Raw genomic sequence first — 20,245 nt, 5'->3', positions numbered from 1 at the left:
TACCGCCTCTTTCGAAGATAAGATGTCTTTGATTTATCGTTTGGTTTCAGGTTACGAAAAACTATGTAAATATAAGTTGAACAAAGTAAAAAACACATATACACATATACTTAATAGTTAAACATGCGTAAGATTTTCTGACTTTAAATCAAAATATGTTGAAATTGCACAATCTAAAAGAAATTAATTATTTATAGCATAAGATTACAGTTTAAAGTAAAAATCAGAAGCATTTTGTATTGTGGTGTTGTACCATATAACACATGATGGACAGTTTTAAAATTCTGATAAACTCGTAACATACTTAAACCTGTATAATCAAATAATATATAATCGTTTTAATATTCATAAACAAAAACTAAATAAAAAAAGACAACTAAAGAGTTAAAACAATATATATATATATATATCTAACATAATATGGATCAAACAAACTTCTTATAAATGTAGTTGTATATTGCATATATATTGAGATTTAGATTACCTTCCAAACCAACAAAGTTAAATAAGAAAAAAAGAAGTTAGAACACCATTATTGTAAAAAAAAAAAATACAAAATTATCTAGTATTGAAAATATGATGAATATAGAATGTGTGGCTTGCTATTTATAAGGAAATATGTGTTTTGTATGTTACAAAATAATGTTATAACTTATAATGGTTTAAATGGTGAAGAATGGTAGAGTAATTAATATTATAACATTTTGACTCATTAAAACCCACTTACAAGCATTAATTTGAAAATTAACTAAAATGTCACAATTTTAAAATATTGTATTTAAGATTTTTTTTCTTCTAAATTTTTCCTTATCTCACATTATTTTAAAACTAAAAAATAGCAAAATTACTACACTATTTAATATAAATTCAATGTATGCCCATATACATCAATATGTAAATGAACTCTATTTGAAAAACAAAGAAACGAAATAATCAATTTTAATTAAAATGATATAATCTAATAATAATAATGTAATGTGATTTATTTTAGGGTGATTTGCAAAACTAGCCATTTTTGATAACTTAATTAAGAATATAGCATGTAAAAGGTGAATATATATATATATATATATATATATATATATATATATATATATATATATATAAATTAAGAAAATAGCAAGTAAAGGGTGAGAAAAGACAGTTTTGGTGTGAAGTTGTTGGTGAGATGATTTAGTAACACTTACTGCGTGATTGTTTGAGCTGTAAGTCTGACTTACAGCCTTAATTTTTACGTACCAATCGTGTTGTACCTTTAATTTGAAACTTAAAACCCAATTTTTTTTTTTTTTTTAAGGCTGTAGTAGAGTAAATTCTCAAAGCCATATTTTCTTTGCTGTAGGAATTTTAATTCATTAGATAAATACAAAAATTGAAATTATCAACACAAATATATAACAGAAAACAAAGATAAATTCTAATAAAACTGATAATTATCAAAGCTTTGGAGCTTTGATAATTATCAGAAAATTATTGGATTCATGGAGCTTATCTCAATAGATATGTTTAAGCCAGACCCAATGACTCTCACTAAAGTTCATCCTAAGTTGCGATCAGATAGGCGTTATTGGCCACACTTCAAAGGGTTTATTGGCGCAATGGATGGGACACATGTTCCTGCTAAGGTTTCTGGAAGAGACCAACAACGATACTGGAACAGAAAAAATAAATGCAGCATGAACATTCTGGGTATATGCAACTTAGACATATTGTTTACATATATATATATATATATGTTGGTGTACCTGGTTCTGCACATGATGCAAAAGTTCTCGCATTGGCTATGCAAGGCGATACACATTTTCCACATCCACCTATAGGTAAATATTATTTTGTTGATTCAGGATATGGTTTACGTTGTGGATATCTTGGACCATATAGGCAATCTAGATATCATCCCAGCCACTTTCAAAATCAAGCACCACCCTACAATTACAAAGAAAAATTTAATCGACTTCATTTTTCACTTCGATCAGTCATTGAAAGAATATTTGGAGTATGAAAAGGAAAATGGAGGATAATGCAAGTCGAGCAAGGTATGATGTCCGAATAACAAGAAAACTTGTGGTAGCAACTATGGCACTACATAACTTTGTAAGAAAATCAAATATACCAGATCCTGATTTTGAAGCAAATTGCGAGCAAGAAGGTAATCATCAGCCATCATTGAATGAAGAGGTCGAAGTACAAGAAGATGACCAAATGATTGATTCTAGGCAATATATGGAAGGAATTCGAGATGATATTGCAATGAATTTATGGAACAATCATAGGTAAAATTAGATTTTTTTTTATCAAGAATTCATAGGATTTTTTAATTTTTATATCATCATAATATATTTATTTAAATTAGTAATACAAGGCATTTTATTTACTATTAAAAAAATCTTTTATTACAACTATTATATTTTAATAATTGTTTTTTTATAAAATATTTAAAGTTAAAAACTTACAGCAATAATAGTTACAGCTACAGCCGACACAGCTAAAACAAAATCTCTATAGCAAAAATTCTACATAACCAATCACCCACTTAGTTGAGTTTTTATCCATTTGTATTTTTGTTGCTAGATATCTTTTCCAAAAAATATATTCTAATTCTAAAATTTATTACACAAAAATGTTTTTTTTTTACATACAACCTAGTTTAAAATTTTAAAATCGGATTAGAATTTATAAAATAGTAAATAATGTTTGTAAGTAAAAATATGTTGTACTATTTAGGATGTATATGAATAATATGGTTACTATACTATTTTCATATACTAATCGTAAATTAATTTTAATTTTAGTATAGAACGAAAAGTTTTAAATAAAATAAAGTAATGGTGGTGGTAATGATGGTGAGATAGTAGTTTCATCATCATCTATTCATCTTCATTGATAGTTTGCAGCTTGATGAAAAGAAACACCCAATTCTAGAATCAATTACTTTAGTTTTCTAATCAACACATAAATAGTATACTACTTGAATAAAATCATTACTATTTGTGATGACTTATCAGTTAGTATACATCGTCGGCATAGATCGTGTTTCTATAATTTACATTTGAAAGCCTTGTTTAGATTAGCCAAAAACAAGATTTTCAAAACATTTGTAAAGGCATATACTGAAATTAAATGTGTATTCAAAAAGTTATTATTTTCTTACATAGTAGATTCTGAGTAAATAGACTTATGTACACATATATTTCGAACAATGTGGCTTAGATATTGATTCGAGTAACTAGGTTTATCTAACCAAACAAGTAGGCTTATATGTGAGACTGAACCAATTTAATTTAACTTAACTTAAAATCCCACACATCAAACATGTCCTAATGCAAAAGTGTTAGCTACCAAGAACATTAACACTACCACCTTGAAATATCACTCTTTTATGTTTCACACTATCACATTTTACATTTAACGAACAAGATATCACTTGAATTCTGCTACCATTTTAATACGAGAAAGATGTTGGTTTCGAAATCGCATCAGCCAATGTATTGTTGTTTGTTCCTGAGAAATGCAGAAAGAAATAGAAAAGTATTAGACATCCTTTATATTAAAGTTAGCAATGTTGTAATCAGAAGTAGAGAAGAGAACATTACTTAGCTAAGGTGATGATGTCCACAAGGCATGCATTGCATTCAAGTCGCACAGATTTGTTGACTTGAGTGATGTTTTATATAGCTCTCTTAGTTTTCCAGAGTCTCCGGATCTTCCACATGTCTGAGACTTGTTTGCTCCTTCCGATGGTAAGGATAAGGCCAGCATTCGCTTTAGAACCATCTGCAATTGGGCCATGAATTTGGTGTATAGCTTCGGGTCCTCGGTTCTTAAGGATTCTGCATATGTTTTGGAGATGTGACGGCCTTCGAGTAGACGAGACAAAGCTGATTCAAGCATCTGAAGGAAAAAAAATAGAAGTTTAGTGCCAGACCTTGAAATCATAGAGAACGAATCAAGCTATAGCCAAGAGGGGATCAAGCACTTACAAAGTTTAATTGCCAGAAGTTTGAAACGGTTGAGGAAAGAGCTGATCTCTCAATTAGGATCGTAAGGAACATCGAAGGAAGATTCTCAGGACCGTAGAAATCCATCGATTTCTGCCAATTCCTATCTGCCAACAAAGCATACTGTTTGGCTCTCTGAATGACATTACTCTCGGGTTTACGAGGACTTCCTTGACGCTCTGTCTCCAGAAATCCCAAGCAGCAGTCTTTGTGATACCGTGCTAGTTGAAGGTAAGCGAATGCAGCTTCTTGTTTGCGTATTTCTCCGAGAGATTCATATAGAGCCAACGCCTCTCTTATAGCGTCACTGGCTGATAATACTTCACGTTTTCTCAAGTCGCTGGATTTTCCATCAGAAGAAGAATCATGAGTGTTTTCCAAGATGTTCTTCTGTTCACGAGCTGCAGCGGTTGTATCTTCATTTGCTAAAAGCATTCCAAATCTGAGATAGGTATTGGCAAGCTGTGTGTAGACTTCAACTTTCAAATTGTCTGAAACTGAACTAGCTTCTGCAGTGGCAACACTGAGTTCTGTCTTTGCTGCCATGTAATACCTAAGTGACTTGCTGTATTCAAGTTTTGCAGTCCCCAGAGCTTTTTGGTAAGCATTTTCAAAAGCACGATGCAGTTCGAGAGCTTCGATCTTTGGAACCATTTCTTCAGCTAGAGCTCGTCGCCCGTGACCCAAGTTGCAGTTGATGAGTATGACATTAGTATGATCGCAAACTTCCTTGAATGCCACTATAGCATCAGCAAAGGCGTCTTCAGCTTTGTTGAGCTCTTTGCTCCCGAGACGGTTCCGACCAAGTTCATTACATACCCACCCTTTCTTTCTCAAAACAGACTGAAACTCACTACAGTTGCTTGGAAGCTCCTGTAATGCTCTTCGTGTTTCCTCATAACAATTTAAGGCAGCCAACAGATTGCTTTCTGCATCATCAGTTTTAGACCCCTTGAGATATTTGAATATTCCACCTTTTTTCGCTCCTGGAGTTTCCTTAGAGTTAGATTCATTCTGCTCCAGACGGACAGCTCCTTTTGTCTCACCCGATGTGTCTTCTTCTTCTTTACGGCTCTTGTTCTCAACTTTAAAATTAACACGTTCATCTTCAACATCTCGTGAGACCTTGCTGGCGACATTTTTGGACTGTAATTTTCTATTGTGCTTCCTGCTATGAGGCACAGTACGAGCACTACTTCCATTGCTGCTACTTGCACTGCTTCCACTGCTTGCTCTGTCACTTTTACAGCTGCAATTTACTAATGAACACGAGGCACAATTTTGACTATACTCAGTTAACTTCTTTTTGAGCCGCTGTACTTCCTTTACTACTTCAGACTGCATTTTTAAATGATTGGTTGTCCCCTTTGTTCTTCTGGAAAGCTCCTGACCTTTAAGAATGTGGAACTGAACATATATGTCGCCAACCAACATCCATACTTTAGCCCAGAAGAGGCGTGTTGATGAAAGTTCTTCAACACTGATGTCAGATGGCCCTGATTTTGCTTCTAAATCTTCCACTTGCGTTCTTTCATGAAATTTTGACTGCAGTGAAAGAGACTTGTTCATCGAGGAAACAAACAATGTCTCCTCAAACTTCTGTGGCATTGATCCATAAATCGAGCAAGCTAATTCCACAGTATTCAACGCTTGGTGCAACTGTTTATCCTCTTTGTAAGCTTCCCCTAGAGACAAATATGATTCACCGAGAAGTAAAACGAGGTTCCACAATTTCCTATCTAGTTTAGATGTTGGTAGCCACTTACGGATATCACAGACCTCAATACAATCAGGATCACCACATGAACACTTGGAAAAATCAGGTAAGATATCATGAAATGCATCCACCTGTTCTGAAGATTGTAGTTGCCGTGTCCACCTCAGAGACTTTATAGCTTGAGAAACATGGTTTATTGCTGATAGTTTCGATGAGATAGGACTAGTTGTAGTTTGGCATAATGTACCAAGATCGAGACTAGTATCTGAACTGGAGTTCACTGCAGAGCCTTCAGTATCATGGGAATCTGGACTATCTGAATGTAAGAGTTCCTTGCAAAGTGACACATTTGCTTCCAACTTTGGTCGAACAGACACTAAAGGCACAATATTAGAAACTGAGTGATCTTCAGTGAACTTGTCTTCTGAGAAAGTCACGGTCTCATTTTCATGGTCAGCAATAGTAACAGGATCAAGTGCTTCCTCCTCTAGGTCCGTTATTTTGACTTCACGTTGCACACCATTAGACTCAAAAGTCAAATCAGATTCCTCGTCACTATTCAGAATTAATCTTGCGAACTGCTCGTGTGCATATGCCCGTACAACCTATCAGAATGGTATTACTAATGAGTACGCATAAAAGATTTATAAAGAAAAGAGCTCAATGATATCAAGAAAATCTTTTAACGACCAATACCAGATGATCAGGCGCATCCAAGCAATTTAAACACTGTGTGAGGAACCTAGCGCACTTGTTCCTATCATTCGGCACCTACAAAAGATGCAAAGTGTCAGAAAAAGAGACAATTAAGTTCTTATTGACGTTTCATGTAGACTAATGCTCTGCTTCCTTACCACTGACAAAGAGAGCCTATGACCGACACGGTAAAGAAGATTTCCTAAAGAAAACATAGAATCACTTCTCCCACTGTGAATCAAAGATGGTGAGCTTGCGCTGTCGTTATGAACGCTTGAGGAATGGTTCTTTGAGATAATGGAAAGATCAAAGAGTTGAAGTTCATCTTCACCAGCGCTTTTGTAGAGCTGAAAAGGAGATAGCCAAATCAACCGGTTTAAGCAATGACATGAACATAAATAATTCGGACAAACAATATAATAGTTCGCAGAGAATTATAACATTACCCAATATGCTCCAGGATCCTCTTTACAATTTGATTGAAGAAACCTTAAAACAGCAAGGCCGTTTTGCTGAACAACATGAGGATGAAAAGCAGGTGTACCATCCTCAGAGATACCTTTTAGTATAAATATATCGTCTGTTTTCAAAAGCTCATACCCTTGGACGATGCCGTTCTCATGATAACAAATTGCTAACTCGGGCACACTTGCCATTACATTGTCAAGCCAAGCTTCAAGCCATGTCAAAGGTGTAACCTGTGTGAAAAGAGAACAATTAACAAAGATTCTACCAAAAAGATAAAAAGCAGATCCAGTCAGAGTTTAAACAGTAACCTTTTCGCTAACATCCCACAAGTGCAAGCTAACAGCCACATATTTTTCATTGCTGAACAGAAGTAGATCACTACCCAAAAGCATACGAAAGTTGTGGAATTGCCAAAACAGAACTCTTAAAAATTCGTTACTCCCACCTCTGCTATGTTTCTCAGAATCTCCAGAAGACTTGATCTTTTCACTGATTTGAGAATTCTTTCTTACCGGCTCAACACCTGCCTTGTTTTTTTTGCTCTTCTTCTTCTCACAAATGAAACCATCCTGTTTAGATTGTTTACTACTCCCTGCAGGTTTGTCAAGTCTATCGTCTGGAGCATTATCATGAGAGTTCTCTCCAGCAGGTAGAGCAGAAGAACTCGAGCGTTTCTCTGTATGTTCACGATGCGTCGGGGGAATATCACACGCCTCCATCCTCACTGAATGCATAGCAAAGTTTAAAAACAAAGATTCATCCACATTTTTTGTACACTTTGGTTGATTGTTATGCCTCCTAATCAGTTTCTCTCCCTCTTCAACATCAGGTCTGCATCACACAACATAAAAGACTTACTCACTGAAAAATTACAAAGATTTCAACAACGAAACAAGTCAAATAACGCACCCAGGGTTCAAGACGAGAGTCTGTCCAACCCGCTGAACCGCTATCGAAACCCGAGCTTTCGAGTAAGGTATCTTAAAGATTTGCTTAAGAATATCAACAGGAGCAATCACATCAATCTCATCTCCGTATTCCACTAAACCAGATACAGCAAGTGCTTCACATTTCTTACTAAGGTTGGAAGTAATAACATTAGCCTCCTTAGATATATCTGTCAAGTGAATTTTTCAAACAACTGAGAATTGCATAATACTCAGACTTGTGAAAGCTAATCAACTAAAATACATACCCCCGGTGATCCTAGACTTGACGGCGGCGAGAGGTAAAACGTTATCGGGAAAATCAGTTAATAAAGGAGGAAGATTAAGATCTGTCTCCATCGGAAGCATTTGGTACCTCGGAGCAGTGACGACGCTGCAACAAATAAAAAAAAGCTTCAAGCAAATTGCAAGATATGAAGAAGAGGAAGAAGAAGAAGAAGAAGAAGAAGAAGAAGTAGGAGAAGTAACTAACGTTTCCTGAGAAGGGAGGAGAGCCGAAGTAAAAGAAGCTGGAAACGAGTTATCGGCGAGAACAGGAATGGAGCCGCAGAGAAAACCGACTGGTTTTGGTGGGACGATCACCATAGTTCCGATACATTGAAGATCATCTCTCGAAGCTTCAACGGAGCTTGGAAGATAAGGTAACGGCATCGTCGGAGGTTGTGGAGCAGCCGATTGCTCCATTGTAGTGTATCAGTTCTGAAAATGATCTGAATTGAAGAGGAAGTAGTGCTCTGAGTCGTGAGAATTCAAAGGTTTTGGAGGAAGACGGAGGAATCCGAAATTGTCTCCGGCGAACATTCGAGAACTTGTTTAGTGTTTAGAAAAAGGCCCAAAATAGGCCCATTACTTACTTTAATTTTTATATTAGTGGTCTACAAAGCCCATTTTGTTTTGGCTTTAACAAAATCGAAAAGATAATTCATACCACAAAAACTCTAAAAGTCTCTCCTCTACTGATACATCAGCATTTCAAGTTTTTCTATGCTTCACACCTCCACAAAATCACCACCCAATCAGAACATTTCAAATAATACAGCTCATAGATTCATAACCAATAATAATACGGGTATATGCACTAAATGACCATAAAATCAATAATAATATAGAAACTAACTATAAGTCTATAGTGTATGTCGGAGACGTATTTGAAATTACCCGCAACCCCGTATAACTGTGTTCTTGGTTAGGGGACATATAGGTGTATAGGCGTATGATTGCAGAAATTAGAATTTTGAAAACCTTGGTAAGAGCAATGTTGTATGTGGACGCAAACGATATAGATTTTAATTTCGAGAAAATGATTTATTATCAATTTTTTGGAAATATCAGCAGCTGCAAAAAAAAAACTAGCGCCGCTTCATTTGCTGGTTTTCCGAGAGAAAACGTCTTCCGTTCTCTACCCATAGATTCTGCAAACTCTCCGAATATCTATTTCAAATCTATATTGTTTCGCATACATATCGTTTCTTTAGATTCAATCTCGCAGTTAGGCGATCAATTCCATCCGGCTACAGGTAATTTTGAAAATATATGCGGTTTAAGCTATTCAACGTTCTCGATCGGTATCAACTTCTTTATTTCTCCAATTTGTATTCCGATTAACTGAAATCTGCAATCTCATACTGTTTCTGATTATAAACTTCTATTTTGTGCAGAAAAGGGTTCGACTTGTAGATGACGAACAACTCTTTACCCCGTCGGTTGTCTAGGTCTGGATCCGAGCCCAACAGTGAGAGAGTGCAGTCCTACAGTGAACTGTCTTTGATAGATGACATCGCTAACGCGTTAGATGCGGAGGACATGAAAATTCTCCGGGAATCTCAGTTTGGTAAATTATTTGATTTCTCCGAAAGCGCCGCGTATTCTGCGAAGCTTATTTACTTTTTGCTAACGAGGCAGCTTGTTGTTAGGAAGAAACAAGAAATTTGGGTAATTTTCTCTGGATCCCCTGTTCGGTTTTCCATTTCTGAGTTTCAAAATGTTACCGGTTTGAACTGCGACAAACCGCCTCGTATGAAAGAGAGGAAAGAGAAACGAAAATTGGCGCCTGGCAAGTATTGGTACAACCTATTTGACCGCAGTGATGTATCTGTTGAGTGGGTTGTTGGCAGGCTGAAGAAGCGAGTGGTTCAAGATCAAGGAATTCGTTTACGTTACGCTGTGCTGGCCTTGATTGATGGCGTTTTATGCCCAACCTCGGGTAGAAGTAAAATCTCTCCGGTCCATGTGGACATGGCAGAAAATTTAGACATGTTTCTAAATTTTCCTTGGGGAACTATGTCATTCTTAATGACGTTGAAGAGTGTTACTGCAAGGGGAGCTGATAAACTTTTGCGGAAATCTGTCACGGTTCAAGGTTTCCCACACGCACTCCAACTTTTAAAGTGTTCCTCGAATCAGAGAATTTCAATTCCCTGAAGCCGTTGAAGATAGTGACTCAGAAATAGAGGAAACAGATACGGAAATTGAGCGCTTATGAAGTTTGAAGTTGGATCTTGTTTGGAAAGTCGACCGGCAGTCTCAGGTGAGCAATGCATCTCTGCTCTCGTAAATTAATTTTCATATGCTCGTTTTTATCATGAAAACCTCTTCTTTTCCTATCAAAAACATACAATTATAGATTCATATCATTCTGTGTAAATGTATAGCATGTGGCTTAGTTTTTTTAATATGTGTTAATTTACTATTTATTATTTATATCATGATTTCTGTATAAATTGCATGGTTTTAAATATGATCACAGTTTCTTTAAAATAATCATAACCTGTTACCTCAGTAAGAGCCATTGCTATAGATTCATATCGTGATGTGTAAATGTGTAGAATATGGTTTAGTTTTTTTTAATATGTGTTGATTTACTATTTATTATTTATATCATGATTTATGCAAAAATTGCATGGTTTTACATATGATCACAGTTCTTTATCTGACAATCCGTAACTTGAAGTCACGTATGGCGGTATGCATTACAACATCTGGTTATATGATGAAATAAGATGTTGTTTTTAAGGAGCAGATGGGTACATAATCTATATTTCACTGTTAGTAACAGTATAAATACTTTTAATACATGTAATAAAACATAATATCATGTGGCTAAAGTCTAACTCTTTGTTTTTCAGATTAAAGTCGTTCCTGTTTTGAGTGGAACACCGACTGGTGACGCTTTCAAGTCAGGTTGGGTCGAGGACGAAGAAGATCTATCTGTTGACTACATGTTGCAACTAATAAAAGAGGAGCACACATTCAAGGGTCCATGTTTTCAGGTGGTGTTGTCCCTGATTCGCTACCCGATGAAAGGAATGACAACAGTGATGTATGTAGCACTTATGATTGTGTTGATGAGGATACCATACAACCTGATGCTTCCTTGCCTGGCTCTTCTAAACCCCGTAAAACTAAAGGGCAGGTTCACATACTAGATTCGATTAAAAATTATATTGACATGAAAGACAAGCGTATGGAGTCGCGTATGTTGAAGGCTATAGCTATTTAGAGGCTAGATTGAGCAGCTTGTTGAGAGAAAGCCATGGCAGGAAGAATAAGCGTCACAGTGGTCCTAGGTCAAGAGATGTGGGTGAGGGATTAGGTGGGAAGAAGGGATCCTCCCTTGTTGTTTTGGATAATGGCAGGGTAGTGAAGTCGAAGGAGAACAGTGGTTTTGGATTTATTGATCAAGTCTTAGGTGAAGTGATGCATGATATTAACGACGCAGAACCTACACAGACTACAACCCCCATTGGTCGCTTATCCCCACCGACTAGGCCTGGATTGCGTAGTTCTCTGTTATACGTTTAACAGTTTTGTAAATATTCTGTATTTTATGAAAGTTCTTCCTAATTCAAGTATTGTTTTCATAACAAACAGAAACAGAAGAGAGGCAACAATGGCCCAACAGCAGCCACCATCCCGACGCCAGCAGTAGACAACAGTTCAGGTGAAAAGTCTCTTTCTGCTGATAAACATGTATCCCTTGAAGCTGTCAATATCAACAAAGTTCGAGGGGTGGTGACTGATACCACTGAGGATGAGTCAGCTAGAGATGGGATTCATGACATTGGCTCTTCCACTCTGCCGGCTAAAGAATTAGACGATATGTTTGTGGAAAAGTCTGATTCTGGTGAGAAAATTGTATCTCATCAAGATAATATCTTGGTTGATGCCCCCGGTGATGGGATAGGTGGAGAGCGCCTTGATGATATCCAAACTAGCCCTGATAAACCTATTCCAGCTGCAGCGAGTCATACTCAGTGTTTGCTTCCTCCTCCCACAGACGTCAATGAGTTCTTTGAATCTGAGCCCAGCCTCCCAGATCCATATGTGGTGCTTGTTGACATGGATGGTGTTGCATACAATGTAGGTCAGCCAGAGTTTGGGAACACCATACCATCCATAGTGAGTTCAAACCTTGTCACATAGTTACTATGTTTGTTTGTTTTTCCGTGTATTGGCTCTAACGTCTGTTGTTTGCCTTGCAGATAGAGTCTGATTTGACTGCCTAATGTAAGTCAACCCCACAGCCAATGGTTGATGACGGTGCTTCAGACAAAGATGGAGAAGGACTTGCTGACCCACCTGCTACAGCCGATAATGTTAGATCATATAATTCATTACTTTTTACTCTCGTTACCACTAACAAACTAATTACATTATACTGTTTCTTATTGTAGGCCAATTTAAGCCAAATGCTGATGATATCTGAACCGTCCCTGCCAGCCCCAACAAATGATATTGTGGACCCTGATGACAAGGTTGCATAAATGCGTTTAGCTAGTGTTAAATATGGATTTCATAGTTTTGTGTTAGGTCGAGTTTGGGTGCATGAATGCGTTAAGATATTGTTAAATATGGATTTCGTAGTTTTGTGGTAGGTCAAGTTTACTTATTAATGGTTTTTAAAAACAAAACACGGGTTTAATATGCACACGGTTATATTTTGCGATACATCATGTATTTTCAACATGGTTCAGGGTTTTACCTAATATAACAAAATATATTTAAAAAGTTTGTCATATTTTAAGTGTTTTGCCCGTACAAACATCAAGGTTTTAGAACAAATTACATGCCATTAAGTTTAACACAGAATGTTTAGGGTTATACAAACTCTAATTTCCTGATTCTTAAGATAACATCTGATTTTCTAATCACGTTTACGTTGCTCACAACTCCAACATGAATTAGTAATAGCCTCTTCCACAAGCGGTAGGACTGTTACTTTTGGGCATGATGTTAGCCGTATGAACAAGTTAAACGCTTATATGGCATGTCTGGGTATTAATTCCAACCTTATGCTATTTTATTTTGTTTGAATCATATTACTTAAAACTTATGCATATGGCTGTTATTAGGGACATTGATTTTGGGGCTTGTCGAACACTTCCCGCCATCGAGTTGCGTGAGATTGTTGAATTCAAGACTGTTGTACCCAAAATGGTATGATAAATATCATGTTACCAGGAAAGATTACATAGTGCTCTATAAACATAGGGTTTGCCTTAAACACCTAATATGCCTTCTACTCTATTTACAGGTTATAGACATCTTCATTAACAGCATAAGGATTGACTGGCGTGCAAATAATATCATTGAAAAGCACCAAGCCGTTTCATTCATTGATTCAACATTTGTGGTTGAATTATGCAAGCACTACCCAAAATTCGTCAAGTCTGCTGATAAAGGACTGTATGGGTTTGATCACGACCTACTTGAATGTACCCCTACAGGTTCTGATGTGGTCTACATTCCATTTCTCATTGATTTACAGCATTGGGTAGGGCTTTGTGTTGATATGAGTGCAAGGATCATTAGCGTCCTCGACAGCTATACAGGATTATGGCGTGAAACAAAATTGAAGAATGTGCTTTTGCCCCTTGCTGAAATGTTACCATATCTATTTCGATTTGCTATTAAGAAGGCTGGGGAAAAGAAACTTCATTTGAAATCTTTTGCGGTTCACAGGGAAAATGATATTCCACAGGCAGATTCTGTCAAATATTCTGGAGTTATGGCAGCTCGTTTAATTGAAGCCCATGCCAATGGTGGGATTCAGGCTTGCAAAGAAGTGAAGCATGCTGATGTGGTGACTGCTGCTAACAAATATTTCATTGCCGGTTTTGAATTAGCTAATGGGATTGTCTGACCCAAATTAATATGATCCTGGTTAGAATCACAGTCCCTTGAATACACTTCGTGTGGTTGATTGTAAGATGATGAGATTGTTCAGGAACTGTCTGCGGATTGACTGTATGATGGTGATGGTGATGGCGATCGAGTATCAGATCCTGATGGTGCGATCTAGTAGATTTGGTGACAGTGATGATGATGACGCGATCGAGTAGATTTGTTGATATGATGCTGCGATAAGAGTGATTTTGGTGAAGTGATGATATGATGCTGCGATAGAGTGATTTTGATGAAGTGATGATATGATGCTGCGATAGAGTGGTTTTGGTGAAGTGATGATATGGAGATGAGATCGAGTATGGTGATGGAATGGGGATCGAGTAGAACTTCCAAAGGATGTGAAAGACCTTTGAACTTCCGAGCTTGATCGTGCTTGGATATGACACACCAAAACCACTCTATCGCAGCATCATATCATCACTTCACCAAATCACTCTATCGCAGCATCATACCATCAGTTCACCAAAACCACTCTATCGCAGCATCATATCATCACTTCATCAAAATCACTCTATCGCAGCATCATATCATCACTTCACCAAAATCACTCTATCGCATCATCATATCAACAAATCTACTCGATCGCGTCATCATCATCACTGTCACCAAATCTACTAGATCGCACCATCAGGATCTGATACTCGATCGCCATCACCATCACCATCATACAGTCAATCCGCAGACTGTTCCTGAACAATCTCATCATCTTACAATCAACCACACGAAGTGTATTCAAGGGACTGTGATTCTAACCAGGATCATATTAAGTGGTATCAGAGCCGCTTCGTGTCAGGTTGTATCCATTTCGACTTTTCATATTCTGTATTGCTTCTAGAGTTGAATCTTATCGTTTTTGGTATTAGAAACTTGTTAGAACTGATAGATCCGCTTGAAAACGATTGGAACTTGTGTAATTGTTTTTGGACTCATCAACTTCTATACTCGATCTACTTGTTTCTAAAGATCCTTTTACTTGTTGTTGTCGTTTTTGTCATTGTAGTGTCATGGCAGACGAGGAAGAAGGAGAAAACAGCAACAAACTAATGCTTGTTGCTCTCACTGCAACAATGACTAAGTTACTCGATGCTAGGCTGGAAGCTTTCAGGCAAGAGCATATCAATTCTGACCCAGATAGAGATCGAACTAGAAGAGAGCCTAGAGATCCTGTAGACGATAGAGACACAATGAGTTACTATAGTCAATCCTCTAGACAGACCAACCATAGAAGGAGGAGGCATGACAGAGAAGAAAGAGTTCTACCTAGAGATGATCTTGCCGGCTTGAAGATACGTATTCCTTCTTTCAAAGGAACCAACGACCCTGATGAGTATCTAGAATGGGAAAAGAAGATTGAGCTCGTGTTCAATTGCCAACAATATACTGAAGAAAGCAAAGTGAAAGTGGCACCAACCGAATTTCAGAATTACGCCTTGAGTTGGTGGGATCAATTGGTTACCACAAGGAGACGTGCTGGAGACTATCCAATTGAGTCCTGGACTCAAATGAAGACCATAATGAGGAAGAGATTCGTGCCAAGTCACTACTACAGAGAGCTACACAACAGATTGAGAAATCTTGTCCAAGGAAACAAATCCGTAGAGGAGTACTACAAAGAGATGGAAACCTTGATGTTAAGAGCTGATATTCAGGAGGATAATGAAGCCATAATGTCTAGGTTCATGGGAGGTCTAAACAGAGATATCATAGACAGATTGGAGGTTCAGCACTATGTGGAGTTAGAGGAGCTACTGCACAAAGCAATCATGTTTGAAAAACAGCTGAAGAGAAGGAGCTCTAAGCCTAGTTTTGGTTCAGGAAAGCCTAGCTACCACAAGGATGAACGATCAGGATTTCAGAAAGATTATAAGCCTTTCATCAAACCAAAAGTTGAGGATCAAGATCAGAAAGGAAAGGGCAAAGCTGTTATGACAAGAACTAGAGACATCAAGGGCTTTAAGTGTCAGGGACATGGTCATTATGCTAGTGAGTGTTCAAACAAGAGGATCATGATAATCAAAGACACTGGTGAGATAGAGTCAGAGGATGAGCAACTAGAAGAGAGTTCATCAACAGAAGACTATGAAGCACCATCAAAAGGAGAGCTATTGGTTACAATGAAAGCTTTGAGTGTGATAGCCAAAACGGATGAACAAGAGCAGCGAGAGAACCTGTTTCATTCAAGTTGTATGGTCAATGACAAGGTCTGTAGCTTGATCATAGATGGCGGAAGTTGCACCAACGTTGCTAGTGAAACCATGGTGGAGAAGCTTGGTCTAAAAGTTATGAAGCATCCAAGGCCATACAAGTTGCAATGGTTGAATGAGGATGGAGAGATGAGCGTGGACAGACAAGTGAAGGTACCATTATCTATTGGCAAGTATGAGGACGAAATTTTGTGTGACATACTGCCTATGGAAGCTAGTCACATACTACTTGGAAGACCATGGCAATCGGACCGTAAGGTAAGGCTTCACCAATCGCCAAATCTTTGAGTTCAAGGGCAGAAAAACCATATTGGTTCCAATGACGCCTCATGAGGTGTACCTAGACCAGTTGAGCATGAAGATGAGAAAGAAACAAACTGTTAAACCATCTAACCTCATGATCAACGAGAGTAAGCAAAAGGGAAGTGGTTTTCAATCATCTAAGTTATTGTTTGTCTTTAAAGAGACTCTTATGAGTCTAACTAATCCTGAGCAGGCTATTCCTAGCAAAATTAAGTTTCTATTGCAGGATTATACTGATGTGTTTCCAGAGGAGAATCCAGTAGGCTTACCACCCATTAGAGGCATTGAGCACCAAATTGACTTTGTTCCAGGAGCGTCTTTGCCAAACAGACCGGCTTATAGGACCAATCCCGTGGAGACTAAGGAGCTAGAAAAGCAAGTGACTGAGCTGATGGAGAGAGGCCATATTCGTGAGAGTATGAGTCCCTGTGCAGTACCTGTGTTGCTTGTACCTAAGAAGGATGGAAGCTGGAGGATGTGTGTTGATTGCAGAGCCATCAACAATATAACAGTGAAGTATCGCCATCCTATACCTAGATTAGATGATATGTTAGACGAATTGCATGGTTCTAGCATCTTTTCTAAGGTTGATTTAAAAAGTGGGTATCATCAAATTAGGATGAAAGAAGGCGATGAATGGAAAACTGCATTTAAAACTATACAAGGTTTATATGAATGGTTAGTGATGCCATTCGGGCTGACAAATGCACCTAGTACATTCATGAGACTGATGAATCATGTTCTTAGAGCTTTTATAGGACGTTTTGTTATTGTTTATTTTGATGACATCCTAGTTTACAGCAAGAGTCTAGAAGAACATGTTGAACATTTGAAAATGGTTTTAGAAGTACTTAGGAAGGAAAAGCTTTATGCCAATCTTAAGAAATGTACTTTTGGAACAGATAACCTTGTCTTCTTAGGTTTTGTTGTGAGTACAGATGGAGTTAAAGTTGACGAAGAGAAGGTGAAGGCAATTCGAGAATGGCCAAGTCCTAAATCTGTAGGGGAAGTGAGGAGCTTCCATGGACTTGCTGGTTTCTATAGGAGGTTTGTGAAGGACTTTAGCACTCTAGCAGCTCCACTGACCGAAGTTATTAAGAAAAATGTTGGATTCAAGTGGGAACAAGCTCAAGAAGATGCTTTCCAGGCCCTAAAAGAGAAGCTTACTCATGCCCCTGTTTTATCACTTCCTGATTTTCTTAAAACTTTTGAAATTGAATGTGATGCCTCCGGGGTAGGAATTGGTGTTGTCTTAATGCAGGATAAGAAGCCAATAGCTTATTTCAGTGAAAAGCTTGGAGGAGCTACTCTCAACTATCCTACCTATGACAAAGAACTTTATGCTTTAGTAAGGGCATTACAAACGGGGCAACATTACCTCTGGCCTAAGGAGTTTGTCATTCACACAGACCATGAGTCCTTGAAGCATCTTAAAGGACAACAGAAACTCAACAAGAGGCATGCAAGGTGGGTTGAATTCATTGAGACATTTCCTTATGTCATCAAATATAAGAAAGGTAAGGACAATGTAGTTGCTGATGCATTGTCAAGGAGGTATGTTCTTCTCTCATCTCTTGATGCTAAGTTACTTGGTTTTGAGCATATAAAATCTCTTTATGCAAATGATTCTGATTTTGAAAAGATATATTCATCTTGTGAAAAGTTTGCATTTGGAAAATATTATAGACATGACGGGTTCTTGTTTTATGATAACCGTTTGTGTATTCCTAATTCGTCTTTGAGAGAGCTGTTTATAAGGGAAGCACATGGTGGAGGCTTAATGGGACACTTTGGAGTCTCAAAAACTATTAAAGTAATGCAAGATCACTTTCACTGGCCGCATATGAAAAGAGACGTGGAGAGAATATGTGAAAGGTGTCCCACATGTAAACAAGCTAAGGCTAAGTCACAACCCCACGGTTTGTATACTCCTCTTCCTATTCCTTCGCATCCTTGGAATGATATTTCTATGGACTTTGTAGTAGGTTTGCCAAGGACCAGGACAGGTAAGGACTCGATTTTTGTGGTTGTTGATAGATTTTCTAAAATGGCACATTTCATCCCTTGTCATAAAACTGATGATGCCATACATATAGCCAATCTGTTCTTTAGGGAAGTTGTTCGTTTGCATGGCATGCCTAAGACCATAGTATCAGATAGAGACACTAAGTTTCTTAGTTATTTTTGGAAAACTCTTTGGTCTAAGCTAGGAACTAAGTTGTTGTTTTCTACTACTTGTCATCCACAAACTGATGGGCAAACTGAGGTCGTTAATAGGACATTGTCTACACTCTTGCGTGCATTGATTAAAAAGAATCTAAAGACTTGGGAGGACTGTCTACCTCATGTTGAATTTGCATATAATCACTCTATGCATTCTGCCTCTAAATTTTCGCCTTTTCAAATCGTTTATGGGTTCAATCCTACTACTCCTTTGGATTTAATGCCTTTGCCTTTGAGTGAAAGAGTCAGTCTAGATGGAAAGAAGAAGGCAGAATTGGTGCAACAGATTCATGAGCAGGCCAAGAAGAACATTGAAGAGAAAACAAAACAGTATGCTAAGCACGCCAACAAGAGTAGAAAGGAAGTCATCTTCAACGAGGGAGACTTGGTTTGGATTCATCTCCGAAAAGAACGTTTTCCTAAAGAGAGAAAGTCCAAACTTATGTCGAGGATAGACGGACCCTTTAAAGTGCTCAAGAGGATCAACAACAATGCCTACTCTTTGGATTTGCAAGGTAAGTATAATGTGAGTAATAGTTTTAATGTTGCTGACCTTTTTCCTTTTATTGCAGACAACACAGATTTGAGGTCAAATCCTTTTCAACTGGGAGAGGATGATGTGATAATGACAAGCTTGGATCATGGAGCTGATGAGATAATGACAAGCTTGGATCATGGAGCTGATGAGATAATGACAAGCTTGGATCATGGAGATGATGTGATAATGACAAGCTTGGATCATGGAGCTAAGGAGCAGTTTGAAGGAGGGAAAGTTATCAACCACTCGATCAAGCATGCTGTTGAAGATTTGAGGGAGCTTGAATCTAATGACTCGATGGACTACTCGACCCAACATGAAGATGAACTGCTTGGAGCTACAAAAAAGGAAGCAATGCATGTTCTTAATGGTCCAATGACAAGATCGAAGACTAGACTACTAAATCAAGATATCACTACACTTCTACAACACATTGAGGGCAGTCTTAAACAAGATGCTTGTCAAACCACGTTGGTTGTGATTCAAGCGGTTTAAGCGACAACAATAGAGGTGTGTGACTTGCACTCTTTTTCCCTCCTCTTGGTTTTGTCCCATTGGGTTTTCCAAGAGAGGTTTTTAACGAGGCAAGCCCACACACTCGACCACATCAGCCCATTGTTGTCTCGCAGCCCATTGCCAAGGAGAAGCCCATTTTATTTGAATTTAGTCTTTGTGTGTTTATTTCGTTTTTCTTTCCCTATGACGACTTTACATCTTCCCTAGACTCTTCTTCTTCTTTATAATCTCTTCTTCTCCTTGTAATCAAATCATCAAAAATTTTTCTTATCAAATCTCTTTCTGAATTCGTTTGATCTTGAGTTTGTGTGTGTAATATCACGATCTCATCTTGTGAATGCTTTTGGTGTGTCATATCCAAGCACGATCAAGCTCGGAAGTTCAAAGGTCTTTCACATCCTTTGGAAGTTCTACTCGATCCCCATTCCATCACCATACTCGATCTCATC

General features: G+C 37.7%; 1 protein-coding gene and 3 pseudogenes across 4 annotated transcripts; 3 read left to right on the top strand and 1 right to left on the bottom strand.

Annotated features, from left to right (window-relative positions):
* Positions 1-1,481: 1,481 nt before the first annotated feature.
* Positions 1,482-2,021, top strand: AT1G35663 (annotated as a pseudogene; the record flags this gene model as incomplete). Its single annotated transcript has 2 exons — positions 1,482-1,625; positions 1,845-2,021.
* A 1,089-nt stretch (positions 2,022-3,110) lies between these two features.
* AT1G35660 (erythroid differentiation factor-like protein) lies at positions 3,111-8,645 on the bottom strand. The gene is made up of 10 exons (NM_103268.5): positions 8,299-8,645; positions 8,075-8,199; positions 7,789-7,996; positions 7,188-7,710; positions 6,858-7,109; positions 6,570-6,758; positions 6,412-6,486; positions 3,981-6,320; positions 3,594-3,891; positions 3,111-3,501 (listed from the first exon to the last, which is right to left on the bottom strand). The coding sequence occupies exons 1-9, from the start codon at positions 8,508-8,510 to the stop codon at positions 3,598-3,600; spliced, it is 4,218 nt and encodes a 1,405-aa protein (NP_174804.4). The 5' UTR covers positions 8,511-8,645; the 3' UTR covers positions 3,111-3,501; positions 3,594-3,597.
* An 858-nt stretch (positions 8,646-9,503) lies between these two features.
* AT1G35650 lies at positions 9,504-13,968 on the top strand (annotated as a pseudogene; the record flags this gene model as incomplete). Its single annotated transcript has 8 exons — positions 9,504-10,185; positions 10,748-10,788; positions 10,952-11,006; positions 11,096-11,238; positions 11,697-12,224; positions 12,350-12,421; positions 12,500-12,580; positions 13,360-13,968.
* Positions 13,969-15,016: 1,048 nt separating this feature from the next.
* Positions 15,017-19,775, top strand: AT1G35647 (annotated as a pseudogene; the record flags this gene model as incomplete). The annotated part of the gene is made up of 1 exon: positions 15,017-19,775.
* Between the last annotated feature and the right edge of the window lie 470 nt (positions 19,776-20,245).

The sequence above is a fragment of the Arabidopsis thaliana genome (assembly GCF_000001735.4).
Source record: "Arabidopsis thaliana chromosome 1 sequence".
Taxonomy (NCBI): domain Eukaryota; kingdom Viridiplantae; phylum Streptophyta; class Magnoliopsida; order Brassicales; family Brassicaceae; genus Arabidopsis; species Arabidopsis thaliana.
The sequence above is the reverse complement of the archived record's forward strand: the minus strand, read 5'-3'. Positions and strand labels throughout refer to the sequence as shown.

Coding starts and splice junctions, on each gene's coding strand:
- AT1G35660 (NM_103268.5), bottom strand. CDS start 8,510: ATGGAGCAATCGGCTGCTCCACAACCTCCGACGATGCCGTTACCTTAT. Junction 6,487..6,569: donor ATAGGCTCTCTTTGTCAGTG/GTAAGGAAGCAG, acceptor CATCTTTTGTAG/GTGCCGAATGATAGGAACAA. Junction 6,321..6,411: donor TGGATGCGCCTGATCATCTG/GTATTGGTCGTT, acceptor CCATTCTGATAG/GTTGTACGGGCATATGCACA.